Here is a 12,247-nt window from a genome sequence, read left to right as displayed (position 1 = left end):
AGCATTAATGAAAAAATTAAAGGATGGGTGACGATCGTTGATTAACAGATAGTTTGTGATCAGATGCATTCCTTAATTTCCAGTTGTATAATACACAAGCCCTTTTCTCACTTCATCCTTTTTTAGAAATCAGATCAAATATGAAAAGCCCACAATCAAAATAAATCTCCCAGTCTGAGCATAAATCAGATATTCTTGTGCCTCATTATATTTTCCCTGCAATTCAGATGGGGCCTCAGTAGGATAATGTAGTATTTGGGGGAAAGATGCAAGCCAAGAGACCAGCCCCAGAGGCCAAGATGGAGAAGATGGACTTTCCTTTGGTGCTCAGGTAGGTGGGGAGGAAGGTGATCCAAACACTGCAAAAGACCAACATGCTGAAAGTAATGAACTTGGCTTCATTAAAGCTGTCAGGCAATTTCCTAGCCAGAAAGGCCGCAGTGAAACTGACACTGGCCAAGAAACCCAGGTAGGCGAGGACAGCATAAAACATTGAATTTGAGCCTTCATAAAATTCCAAAATGGCCTCTCCTACCAAGGAGTGGAAGTCCAAGTTGGGAAATGGGGGAGAGGTTACTAGCCAGGTGGCACAAAGAACTGCTTGGACAAGGGGACAAGCTAGGACAATGGAGTTGGTCAGTGGTTTTCCTAAGAGATTCCTTGTCCTGTTCCCTGGCTTGGTAGCCATGAAGGACAGAACCACCATGACAGTTTTTGCCAATACACAGGAAACTGCAAGGGAAAAGAGAATTGCAAAGGCAGTTTGTCGGAAGAGACAGGTGAGCTTCCTGGGCCGAGCAATGAAGAGGAAGGAGCAGAGGAAGCAGAGCAGGAGGGAGGCCAGGAGGATGTAGGTGAGATCTCGGTTGTTGACCTTGACAATTGGTGTATCGTGACATTTAAGGAAAACCACCAGGACTGCAGATGTGATCAGAGAAAGGAACAGAACTAGAGAAGCCAATATGTATCCCAGGATCTCTTGATAGGCAAGGAAGTGGATCTTCTTGGCGATGAAGTGGTCCTTGTCCTTGTTTGGATATTGGTCTTCTGGTCAGGGATCACACTGGGCTGCATCTACAATCAAGAATCTTTGTTTAAGGATTTCACTGCAAGTGCCATGAGCATTATCCCTCCCTCAATGGTGACATGACTTCCTCCTTTTTGCTATGGCCAACCACCACTTAGTGATGGAATGACCCTGTCTACATTTTATGGTGGATCAAAAGCCACTTTCATGATGATAGTTTAGCCAGAGATAAGAATCTGTTCAGTCCCAACTGTTCGATCAGTTTTCTCTGGGAAAAACGGCCTCTCCAGTCAATGGGCACATCAATGCCTACTATACATTTCCGAGTAAGATAAACTGTGAACTGTGTTTTTTCCATGAATGAAGGTGAATATACGTGTCCTAGGATAATGTTGCAGGATCCAATCTGGGTCGGTGTTGTCTTCTGAGCTTTCAGACTCATGCTGGAGCCCATATTCAGGGAACTTCTCTCTAGCAGAGTGAGTGCTGTTCTGTCTGAGGTATTTATTGTGCCTCTTGTAAGTGGCTTTTTAGATGTTGATTGGAGTGCGTTGATCATTAATCATTAAGTCATATGTTTTAGTCTCCAGGCCTTTGATATTCTTAGTTGCTCTTCTCTGCACTTTTTCCAAAGTCTCAACAACTGTCTTGTAGTAGGGTGACCAAAATTGGTTGCAGTATTCCAGGTGTGGCCTTACTAGGGTTTTATAAAGCGGCACTGATACTTCATGTGGTTTTGATTCTATGCCTCTGTTTATACAACCCAGGATTGTATTAGGCGGATTCTGCACACTCTTGGCTCCTATTCAAGTGATCATCCATTAGGACTCCAAGGCCCCTCCCACAGTTACTGTTTTTGAGCCAGGTCTCGCCTAATCTGTACTTATACCTTTGATAATTTTCTGGGCATGTCCGGACAGGAAGGACAGAATAATGTCCCTAGGGGTGTATGAGTGATTTTGATTCTTTTCTCCAGCCATCCCTCCTCCCATGGAGCCCTGGTAGAACTTCAGGGTTCCCAGAGGAGAAGTGGCTTCACAGTGTGATGGTCACCATCCTCTTCTCTGTGACCTCTTCTGTCACTTCTCCAGCGACTGCCTTGATGTAAACATCGGACTGGAGGTGCGTGGAAGGGATCTTGCATCAGAAGAGGATCAATGCCTCAGGGCAGGCTCTTTGGTGGCACAAGGTTGGGGACAGGTGGGGGCTCGGCTCTTGAATGTACTTTCTCTCCTTTCCAGATGAAGCTCGGCTTGTCTCTGTCTGAACCAGGAGAACCGCTGGCATTGCCATCTTGTGGAGATCCTGGAACTCTTCCATCTCTTCCAGGTGTTTAGAAAGGGGTTGACTCAGCCCAATGAATGATGGACCTCCTGATTTTGCTCCTGGTGCTTCTGATGCTGCCGGTGTTCCAGCCGGTCTCTGGAAAGCTGAGGAGGAAGTGCCGGATGAATTTGGAGCACCGGGATGGAAAAAATCCACCAAGCTATTACAGGCCAGGAGACCATCTTGTTAGCGTGGTCACCACGGCAACATTGAGCTCAAATATAATATTGCCTTTCAACATGGCTCCTTCTAGTCAGTCTATCTCGTAAGTCATTCAGGATGATGGATTTGCACTCCTTCCATTTGCAGGTGTAATATTCTCCTTTCCCCCCTCCTTATTTCACTTACTCCTGTAGGGCAGGACCCACCTAATTTCCTGGAAGAGACTCAAATCCAAAGATGGAGAAAGCTAAAAGAACTCCAGATTATTTCTTCCTCCCCATCCAGCCCTGAGTTCATCTGTTTGAAAACTGACTTTTGTTTAAAGTAACTATTGAAAAGGTTGCAGTTTCCTGTGTCAGTCCCATTACTTGAAGCTTTCAAGAAGAGACTGAACTGCCATCTGTCAGAAATGGTGTAGGGTCTGCTTGGCTGGGTGGTTGGACTAGATGACCTGCAAGGTCCCTTCCAACTCTGTTAATCTGTATCTGTATCTATCTATAGATGCTTATTGAATGGTTTACTTTTTGCCTCTAGTTTTGGGTCAGTATTGGCTTAAGATGCAATGGGTTTGTGTGACAAAGAGTATATACATTAAACAATATTCTCTTATTGCTTTCGATGGTGGTGTTGATACTTCGACTATTTTTCTACAGGTGGGCACCTTCGGGTAAGTTATCTGCTGATAAGTTTAGAATTGTCCGATTCATTTTTGCCATTCACGTGGCTAACAAGAATCCACAGCTCCTGCACAATCTCACACTTGGCTACAACATCCATGACAACTCGCTGAGCACCCGTGTCACTTCAGATGCTTTGCTGGACATGCTCTCTACCGGAGAAGCCAATGTTCCCAACTACAGCTGTGGGAAGAAGGACAGTCTTTTGACTCTTCTCGATGCAGCTAGAAGGGACATCTCCATCCAGATGTCAACTTTAGTAGGCACCTACAAAGTCCCACAGGTTTGTGTATGTGTGTGTGTTTCTGTCTCTGGTAAAGTGAGTGAAGAGGTGGTGGCTGATCAATACATCTTCTCAATGGAATTCTCAGGAGCTGTTTTTCAGCATAGCCATTGTAGGTCTCATGGCTGGGGATTGGGATCCGTATTGAGAAGGAGGCAACCGTATCTTCTCATGACACCATCTTCATGGCTTTGGTGGATTCTGCCGGACTCTTGTAGCAAATAGGACCAAAACTCACGAAGGGTGCATACTTGTACCGTTATTATTCAGTGAATGACACGAATGACTTACCAGGACTCCTAAAGGACCCTCAGGTACACATGCCTAAGGCACTAGATACATATATTATCATCTTGTTAGACACTGAGAATGATATTATTATTATTATACCTGTAATAAAGGAGAATATTTGTAGCTCAGGGTTGACATTAGGGGTCCTTGGTGGTCTCTGAACATGCTTGTTTTCTTGCAGACGTTTCTTTACCCAAACTAGGTAACATCATCAGTGTTAGTGATGATGATGGTTAGCACTGATGAAGTCAGACAGTTTGGGTCATGAAACGTCTGCAGGAAAACAAGCAAGCTCCGAGACCACCAAGGACTCCCTCAAGTTGAGTTCCATACGCTGTAAAGAAGACTTGGCTCCATCTTGCAAAATAATTATCTGATTCTTAATAAATCAAAGTCAAGAGTTATGAATTTTAAAAATGACATCATGTCCATTCAGTGGTGAGCCATACAGCAAGTAACCCCTTTCCTTATCTGGAGGTAGTTTTCCTGGAGTCTGGGTCTTTGCTCACTCTACATGAAAAAAGCCCAGAGCAAGGACATAAGTGAATCTACTACTTCAATTAAATAAAAATCATAACCATCCCACTTCCTTAGCTCCACTTATTAAAGTATATAATGCCGAGATTAGATCAGAATAGAATAATAGAGTTGGAAGGGAGCTTGGAGGTCTTCTAGTCCAACCCTCTGCTTAGGCAGGCAACCCTACAGCAGACAAATGATTATCCAACCTTCTTCTTAAAAACTTCCAGTTTTGGAGCATTTACAACTTCTGGAGGCAAGTTGTTCCACTGATTAATTGTTCTAACTGTCAGGAATCTTCTCCTTAGTTCTAGGTTGCTTCTGTCTCTTAGGTTACCCCTAAACTCTTATATGATGGTGTGATTTGAAGTTTAAGACATAGATCATCACTAAAACAAATACAGTCATCCAAGAAAGATCTTGGGGGTGGATAAATGTTCTTCCACCCTCAGGCCTGAAATGGGAATTTATACAACTTGTTCCCTGTCTAAAATCAGGGTATATAAGTATTGATATAAAATTAAGCTGTAGAAACTGAGATTTCTAAAATTCTGTCTTTTTTAACATACAAAAATTCAATTAAAAAGCAAGTATTTAAATGCAAAAGTGCCTTAGGATGATATTTATTTTAGTCTGAGTGTGCTGGGCCCAATGGTTAAATATAGAAGATTTAACCAAGTCTCAATGAACTTGTCTTTCTGGAGCTAAAAGCAACCTATTGTGATCCTTATATTAAAACAACTAATTTCCTATGCTATCAGAATTCTATATATATATATGTATATTGTATATTTTGTGTGTGTGTGTGTGTGTGTGTGTGTGTGTGTATTTGTTTTCTGCGGTTTTCACGGGTGTTTGTATGTAGGTCTTTGGTTGTTCGGGTTTTCTCCCGTGTAAAATTGGAAGTGTCTTGGCGACGTTTCGACGAAGTCTCATTCGTCATCTTCAGGCTTCAGCTTCGTGCTTCTGGGAGCAATGTGTGATCGCAGCTGTTTCTTCCTTTTAACTGCTAGTGGGGGTTTGAACTGATTGGGTGGGAGCTTGGCTGTGCTCTGATTGGATGGGGGTTTTTTGGTGCTCTGATTGGATGGGGGGGTGTCCTGTGTTGGTGGGGGCTTGGTTGTGCTCAGTTTAGTCTGTGTTGCAGGGGGATTTGAGCTGGTGAGCTGCATAGCTGTTGTTTGGCTTTGTGGTCGTGCTACATCTTCATAGTGGGTGTCAGTCTGCTGCATGTATGGATTGGAGGGGTTTGAAATGGCTAATGTTGCAGCTGCGGTCTGGCTTCTGGTCCTTGGTCGTGCTTCATGATCAGTGTGGGTTTGGGTCTGCTTTCTGGGTGGTGACACCCTGTGTGGACCTCGTGAGTGTGGGTCTGGTGTCATTCCTCGTGTTAGGGACTCGTTTGTCAATAAGGGCGGGTTTCCAAATGGCTGGTAGGCGGGAGGTATCATCTCGTTTGTTCATGCTGTGTGGGCGTTTTTCTATCTCAATGGCTTCTCTGATTATTCTGTTGTTAAAGTGTTCAGTTTTGGCGATAGTTCTGGTCTTTTTAAAGTCAATATCATGTCCTGTGACTTTAAAGTGTTGGACTAGCAAAGAAGTTGATTCCTCTTTTTTGACTGAGTTCTTGTGTTCTTCAATGCGTGCACTTATTCTTCTGTTGGTTTGTCCGATGTATGTGGTGGGGCAGGCGGTGCATGGGATTTCATATACTCCTTGATTTTCTAACTCAATTTTGTCTTTGGGGTTTCTTAGGATGGTGGATATTTTTTGGTTTGTGCAGAATGCTGTCTTGATGTTGTGTTTGTGGGAGAAAACATATATATATATATGTAGGTCTTTGGTTATTCGGGTTTTCTCCCACGTAAAATTGGAAGTGTCTTGGCGACGTTTCGACGAAGTGTCATTTGTCATCTTCAGACTTCAGCTTCGTGCTTCTGGGAACAATGTGTGATTGCAGCTGTTTCTTCCTTTTTAACTGCTAGTGGGGGTTTGAACGGATTGGGTGGGAGCTTGGTTGTGCTCTGATTGGCTGGGGGGGTGTCCTGTTTGGGTAGGGGCTTGGTTGTGCTCAGATTAGTCTGAGTTGCAGGGGGATTTGAGCTGGTGAGCTGCATTGCTGTTGTTTGGCTTCGTGTTCGTGGTCATGCTACATCTTCATAGTGGGTGTTAGTCTGCTGCATGTATGGATTGGAGGGGTTTGAAATGGCTAATGTTACAGCTGCGGTCTGGCTTCTGGTCCTTGGTCGTGCTTCATGATCAGTGTGGGTTTGGGTCTGCTTTCTGGGTGGATGTGTGGTGGTGACATCCTGTGTGGACCTCGTGACTGTGGGTCTGGTGTCATTCCTCGTGTTAGGGACTCGTTTGTCAATAAGGGCGGGTTTCCAAATGGCTGGTAGGCGGAAGGTATCATCTCGTTTGTTTATGCTGTGTGGGCGTTTTTCTATCTCGATGGCTTCTCTGATTATTCTGTTGTTAAAGTGTTCAGTTTTGGTGATAGTTCTGGTCTTTTTAAAGTCAATATCGTGTCCTGTGGCTTTAAGGTATTGGACCAGGGAAGAAGTTGATTCCTCTTTTGTGACTGAGTTCTTGTGTTCTTCAATGCGTGCATTTATTCTTCTGTTGGTTTGTCCAATGTATGTGGTGGGGCAGGCGGTGCATGGGATTTCATATACTCCTTGATTTTCTAACTCAATTTTGTCTTTGGGGTTTTTTAGGATGGTGGATATTTTTCGGTTTGTGCAGAATGCTGTCTTGATGTTGTATTTGTGGTGGATCTTGCTGATTCTGTCTGTGGTGCCTTTTATATATGGGAGGAGGGCTGTGCCGTTTTCTTGTTCTCTGTCTTGGATTTTAGTGGGGGGTTCTTTTTGGACTAGTTTGGTAATCTTATTTCTCTGGAATCCATTGGATGTTAGTACGTTAGTGAGAGTGTGTAGTTCGGTTTTTAGGTGTTGTTCATCAGCTAAGCGTTTTGTTCTGGAGATGAGTGTCTTGGCTACGGAGTTGATCTGTGCTGGGTGGTGGTGTGAGAGTGCGTGCAGATAGCGGTTTGTGTGTGTTTTCTTCTGGTAGATGGTGTGTCCTAGGGAGCCATTGGGTTTCCTGTAGACTAAGACATCTAGGAAGGGAAGTTGGTTGTTAGCTTCTGTTTCCATGGTGAACTGTATTTTGGGGTGTAGGCTATTGAGGTGTGTGAGGAAGTTGTCAAGTTTTTCTTTCCCATGTGGCCAGATTATGAAGGTGTCGTCTACGTATCTGAGCCAGAGTTTGGGTTTGTGATCAGATTTTTCTAGAGCTTGGGTTTCAAAGTGTTCCATGTATATATAATATAGCACTTTATTGGAAAAAACAGTTCACCTAGAATCTGTATATCTGGGTCCGACTGTGGTAAATTATAAGGGTGATACAGAAGTATGTTTTTCATTCTTTATTCATATTCTTCTTTCCTTAATTTTTTATTCTGTGTTTATATATTGTGTTCTTAATGTTCTGTGTTTTATATTCTGTATTTTTGTAGGCCTCAAGACTAATCAACCATAAACTATTCTAACAAGTTCAAGAGAATGAAGTTGGATTTATTAAAAGCTGATGTTTCAGACTTGATCTGAACCCAAATATAAGTATTCTTCATTGTCTTTTCAGATCAGTTATCTAACTGCTTCAGAGGCTCTGAGTGATAAAACTCAATTCCCTTTTTACCACCGGATGCTCCCCAATGGAGAGTTCCAGGACCCAGCAATTGTCCATCTGCTTCTCCATTTCAGATGGACCTTGATTGGCCTCTTCGCTTCAGACACAGAGAAGGGAGAGAATTTCATGAGGATTTTGACTCCTATGCTTGTCAGGAATGGAATTTGTGTGGTTATATCACAACGATTCTCGATGACTAGACCTCCAGCCCTCCTCAGAAAGGTTCTCTCTAAGTGGAGACAAGTCAACGTCTTTGTTCACTTCTTAGAATACGTTTCCATTTCAGACAGAATCCTTCCTTTCCATGAAACACTTCAAGGTTTTCCAGGACCCATTGAAGGGAAAGTCTGGATCACCACAAATTTGGGAACATATTCGTTGAGAAAAGACAGACGTTTCAAACATGTCCATAGTATTTGGTCCTTTAGTTTTCAGAGGAAACAATGGCCAAAAGATGATGGGTTTGAGCCCTACTTGTTTGTAGATGTCCAGTATGAAGATCAGTATTTTCGCTGTTCTTTTTCAAACCGTGTCTCTTCTGCCAATGGTCGGAGAAGATGCACCCAGAAAGCATCAATGGAGACCCAACAGGGAAGGAACACTTTACGGATCTCAAATAACAAACATGTTTATAGTATTGTTAAGAGTCTGGTGCATGTCTTGAATGCTGCATATTCCTCCAGATACAGGAGGAGAAGGAAGGAGGGCAAAGAGAGTTTGGGAACTCCAAGGCTGCAACCATGGCAGGTACGGGACCCTGCCAAGTATCTATTATCCATTAATTAGATTAGATTAGATTAACAGAGTTGGAAGGGACCTTGTAGATCATCTAGTCCAACCCCCAGCCCAAGCAGGAGACCTTACACCATCCCCAACAAACAGCAGTCCAATCTCCCCTTGAAAGCCTCCAATGATGAAACTCCCACAACTTTCGAAGGAAACTTCTGTTCCATGGATTGATTGTTCTCAATCAAAACTGATGGTGGAAGATTTGGAATTTCAGACTTGCAAGATTCTGTTTTCAATAATGCAGAATTAGCTCGCCAGGATGTGTTTCCTCTGTTGACTAGCAGAGAGAAGATTAAATTGGGAATTTTCTTCTTGACAAATCCCTGCTTTCTTGTAATCACCCTGTTGTTTTCAGGGAATGTATACATAATCTCTTTGTTTGTTAATTTATTTGTGAGCTGCTCAAGAATGTTCCATATAATTGACAAACTTTATTTATTTTCTCAATCTATATTTTCTCAATATGTAGTTGACAAATGTTGCTGAACCTTTTTTTAAAAACTTTTGAAGATAGTGGTAACACTTTTTTCTCCCAGCCAAGCATATTTGCAATTTAGACAACTGAATACACCAATTACACAGCTTAATAGAGTTGGAAGGGTCCTTGTAGGTCATCTAGTCCAACTCCCCCGACACATGGAGAAGACCCTACACAATTTCTGACAAATGACAGTCCAGTCTCTTCTTGAGAGCCTTGATCAGTTTCCATCCATTATTCCTTGTCTGGCCTTCAGGGGCTTTGGAGAATAGCTTGACCCCCTTCCTCCTCTCTGTGGCAGCCCCTCAGATATTGGAAGACGGCTCTCCTGTCTCCCCTGGTCCTTCTCTTCCCTAGACTAGCCAGGCTCAGTTCCTGCAATCGTTCATCGTATGTTTTAGCTTCCAGTCCCCTTCTCTGACTTTTTCTAGAGTCTCCACAACTTTTTTTAAATTTTGGTGACCAAAACTGGATGCAGTACTGTAGGTGTGGTCTTACTAAGGCTTTTTGGGATAAAAAAAGAAGGGTTCTACTTTTAAAATATGGGAATGAATTCCTTCCAGTTCCACCCCTTTCTTGAGAAGAATGAATTTTGGAATCTTTCCAATTTTAAGCTCTACTTGGACCAAAATGGAGATGTAACAGCAGATCTGGATTTTGTGTGCTCATTGATTCTCTCCGAGGAGGATCCCATCCAACTGAAACTTGGGAGCTTAGAAAGAGAGAGAGTAATTATCAACCAAGATGCTCTGTCAAGGCTAAAGTCGCTCAACAAGGTGGGGAAAATATTGGAGACTTTTCTCTGGTGTCCAAAGCCCTAGAACCCATTTCAAGTGGGCTAAGCCTAGTCCCCAAGATGGAGAATTGAATGTGGGGAGTGGTCCTTTTATAATTTTGTTAGGTGGCTTAGAAAGCTTCAGTGCTATTGACCAAGATGTCCTTCAGATGCTCTAGTACGGAACACTGTTTTCAGCTGATTCAGCTGTGTCCAACATGGGACGCTGGGTGACTAAACTTTATGAGATAGATCATGGCCCTTGTGTGTCCCTTCTGCAATTTAGTATCCTGCTGGGCAGAACTTCCTTTCTTTCTCACTGTTTTGTTCTACTTATTTTTTTTAAAGAAAACCTAATAAAACAAAAATTAATAAAGCCTTTAGAATAAATTTTATTATAGAATTTAATGGATAGACCATCATCCTTGAAAATCATGGCTATAAGAAGAATGGAGGAATCCATATTAAAATGGCCATAGGAGGAAGCCCCTTGTCTGTCACTGAATTTTTAAAAAATCTTTTCTCAGTTCCATCACTCCAGACTTTATCAGGTAGAAAAGACCTTTAGGATAGGATAGGATATAGAATTAAAGAATGGAATGGAATTATGGAATGGAATGGAATGGAATGAAATTTAGAATAGAATAAAGAATAGAATAGGATGGGATGGGATGGGATGGGATGGGATGGGATGGGAAAGGATAGGATAGATTAGAATAGAATGAGCTGGAAGGGATCTTGGAGATCTTCTAGTCCAGCCCCATGCTCAAGCAAGAAAACTTATACCATTTCAGATAAGTGACTGTCCAGTCTCTTCTTAAAAAGCTCCAGTTTTACTGAAGGGAAGCTTTTCCACTGGTTAATTGTCCTCACTGTTAGGAAGTTTCTCCTTGATTCCCGGTTGCTTCTCTCCTTGATTAGTTTCCATCCGTTGCTTCTTGTCCTTCTCTTTGGTGCTCTGGAGAATAGCTTGACCCCTCCTCTTCTTTGTGGCAGCCCCTCAAATCCTGGAATCCTGCTATCATGTCACTCTTGGTCCTCCTTTTCTCTAGACTGCCCAAACCCTTCCTATGTTTTAGTCTCCAGGCCTTTGATCCTCTTAGTTGCTCTTCTCTGAACTTTTTCTAAAGTTTGTTTCAATGTAATGTGCCAGAAGCAAAAGGAAGGAAATAAATGAAAAAAATCTGCCAGTAATTGTATCTCCTACAACCCTTTGGAGCAAGTGAGACATTTATTTATTTATTAAATTTATATGCCACCTATCTCATTATTGCAGCAACTCTGGACACCTTACAAAATGATAGAAAGATTAAAAAGTTAATACAATCATGTCTATCAATACGATCAATATTATGAACAGCCCACAACAGCCCACCCTAAGAACAGCACGGAGGCCCCAGGCTAGCCATGCTAGCCAGCAAAGTCAGGTTTTAAGGTTCTTCCAGGAGGTCAGTGTTGTGGGGACCTTCCCACCTCAAGGGTAGAATATTCCGGAGGTGTGGGCCACAGGAGATCAAGCTCTTCTCCTGCACCTCACCAACACCTTTCTTTGACAGATGAGATCCAGGTAATATTTCATATTTATTTAACCGAAGGCCAGAGACTACTTACTTCCCTAAGGTTTATGTCTACCTCCCTTTTCCATGGATGGTGAGTTCTGAGGTTTTACTTCGGCATTCCTTCTTTTCTGCTTAGTCTCTGCCTCAGTCCAAATGTGTGGAAAACTGTCAGCCTGGATTTGTCAAGAGGGCTCGAGAAGGAGAGCCAGTTTGCTGCTACGACTGCATTCCTTGTCCGGAGGGGACCATCTCCATTCAGGAAGGTGGGTGACACCAAAGAAAAAGGCAGGCCTTGTGGAAATGGATTCCTCCAGAGCATTTTCACGGGAGTCCAAGTTAAAAGATCGAAGCTCAACCGTTTTCTTGTTCATTTTCAATTTCTTATCTAAAGGATGACAAAGGTGAAGGGGAGGCTGGGAACAGAGAGGAGGATTTGACAGATTGCACCAGCTTCACTACTCTCAGAGAAAATCTCTCTTCTGCTTTTCAATTTGGAGGCGTCCTTATAGTTTTTAACCTTTCTGGGAAGATCTGAGTTCTTCGAAACTTGAGGAATTGCCTCAGGTCCATCTCCCAGAAAGATTATTGCAATGCATTGTCTATGGAGATTCTCAATCGTCCGAGTCACGGTCAGGGGTGGGATTCAGCTGGTTCAGACCAGTTCGGGC

The 12,247-nt window shown here is 42.8% G+C and overlaps 1 protein-coding gene across 1 annotated transcript; it reads left to right on the top strand.

The window, feature by feature from the left end:
• Positions 1-2,391: 2,391 nt before the first annotated feature.
• LOC131188463 (vomeronasal type-2 receptor 26-like) lies at positions 2,392-9,579 on the top strand. The gene is made up of 3 exons (XM_058163752.1): positions 2,392-2,618; positions 3,169-3,475; positions 7,931-9,579. The coding sequence occupies exons 1-3, from the start codon at positions 2,392-2,394 to the stop codon at positions 8,762-8,764; spliced, it is 1,368 nt and encodes a 455-aa protein (XP_058019735.1). The 3' UTR covers positions 8,765-9,579.
• The last annotated feature ends 2,668 nt before the right edge of the window (positions 9,580-12,247 follow it).

The sequence above is a fragment of the Ahaetulla prasina genome, chromosome 1 (genome assembly GCF_028640845.1).
Source record: "Ahaetulla prasina isolate Xishuangbanna chromosome 1, ASM2864084v1, whole genome shotgun sequence".
Lineage (NCBI taxonomy): Eukaryota > Metazoa > Chordata > Lepidosauria > Squamata > Colubridae > Ahaetulla > Ahaetulla prasina.
Note: the sequence above shows the minus strand (reverse complement) of the source record. Positions and strands in the feature narration are given on the sequence as shown.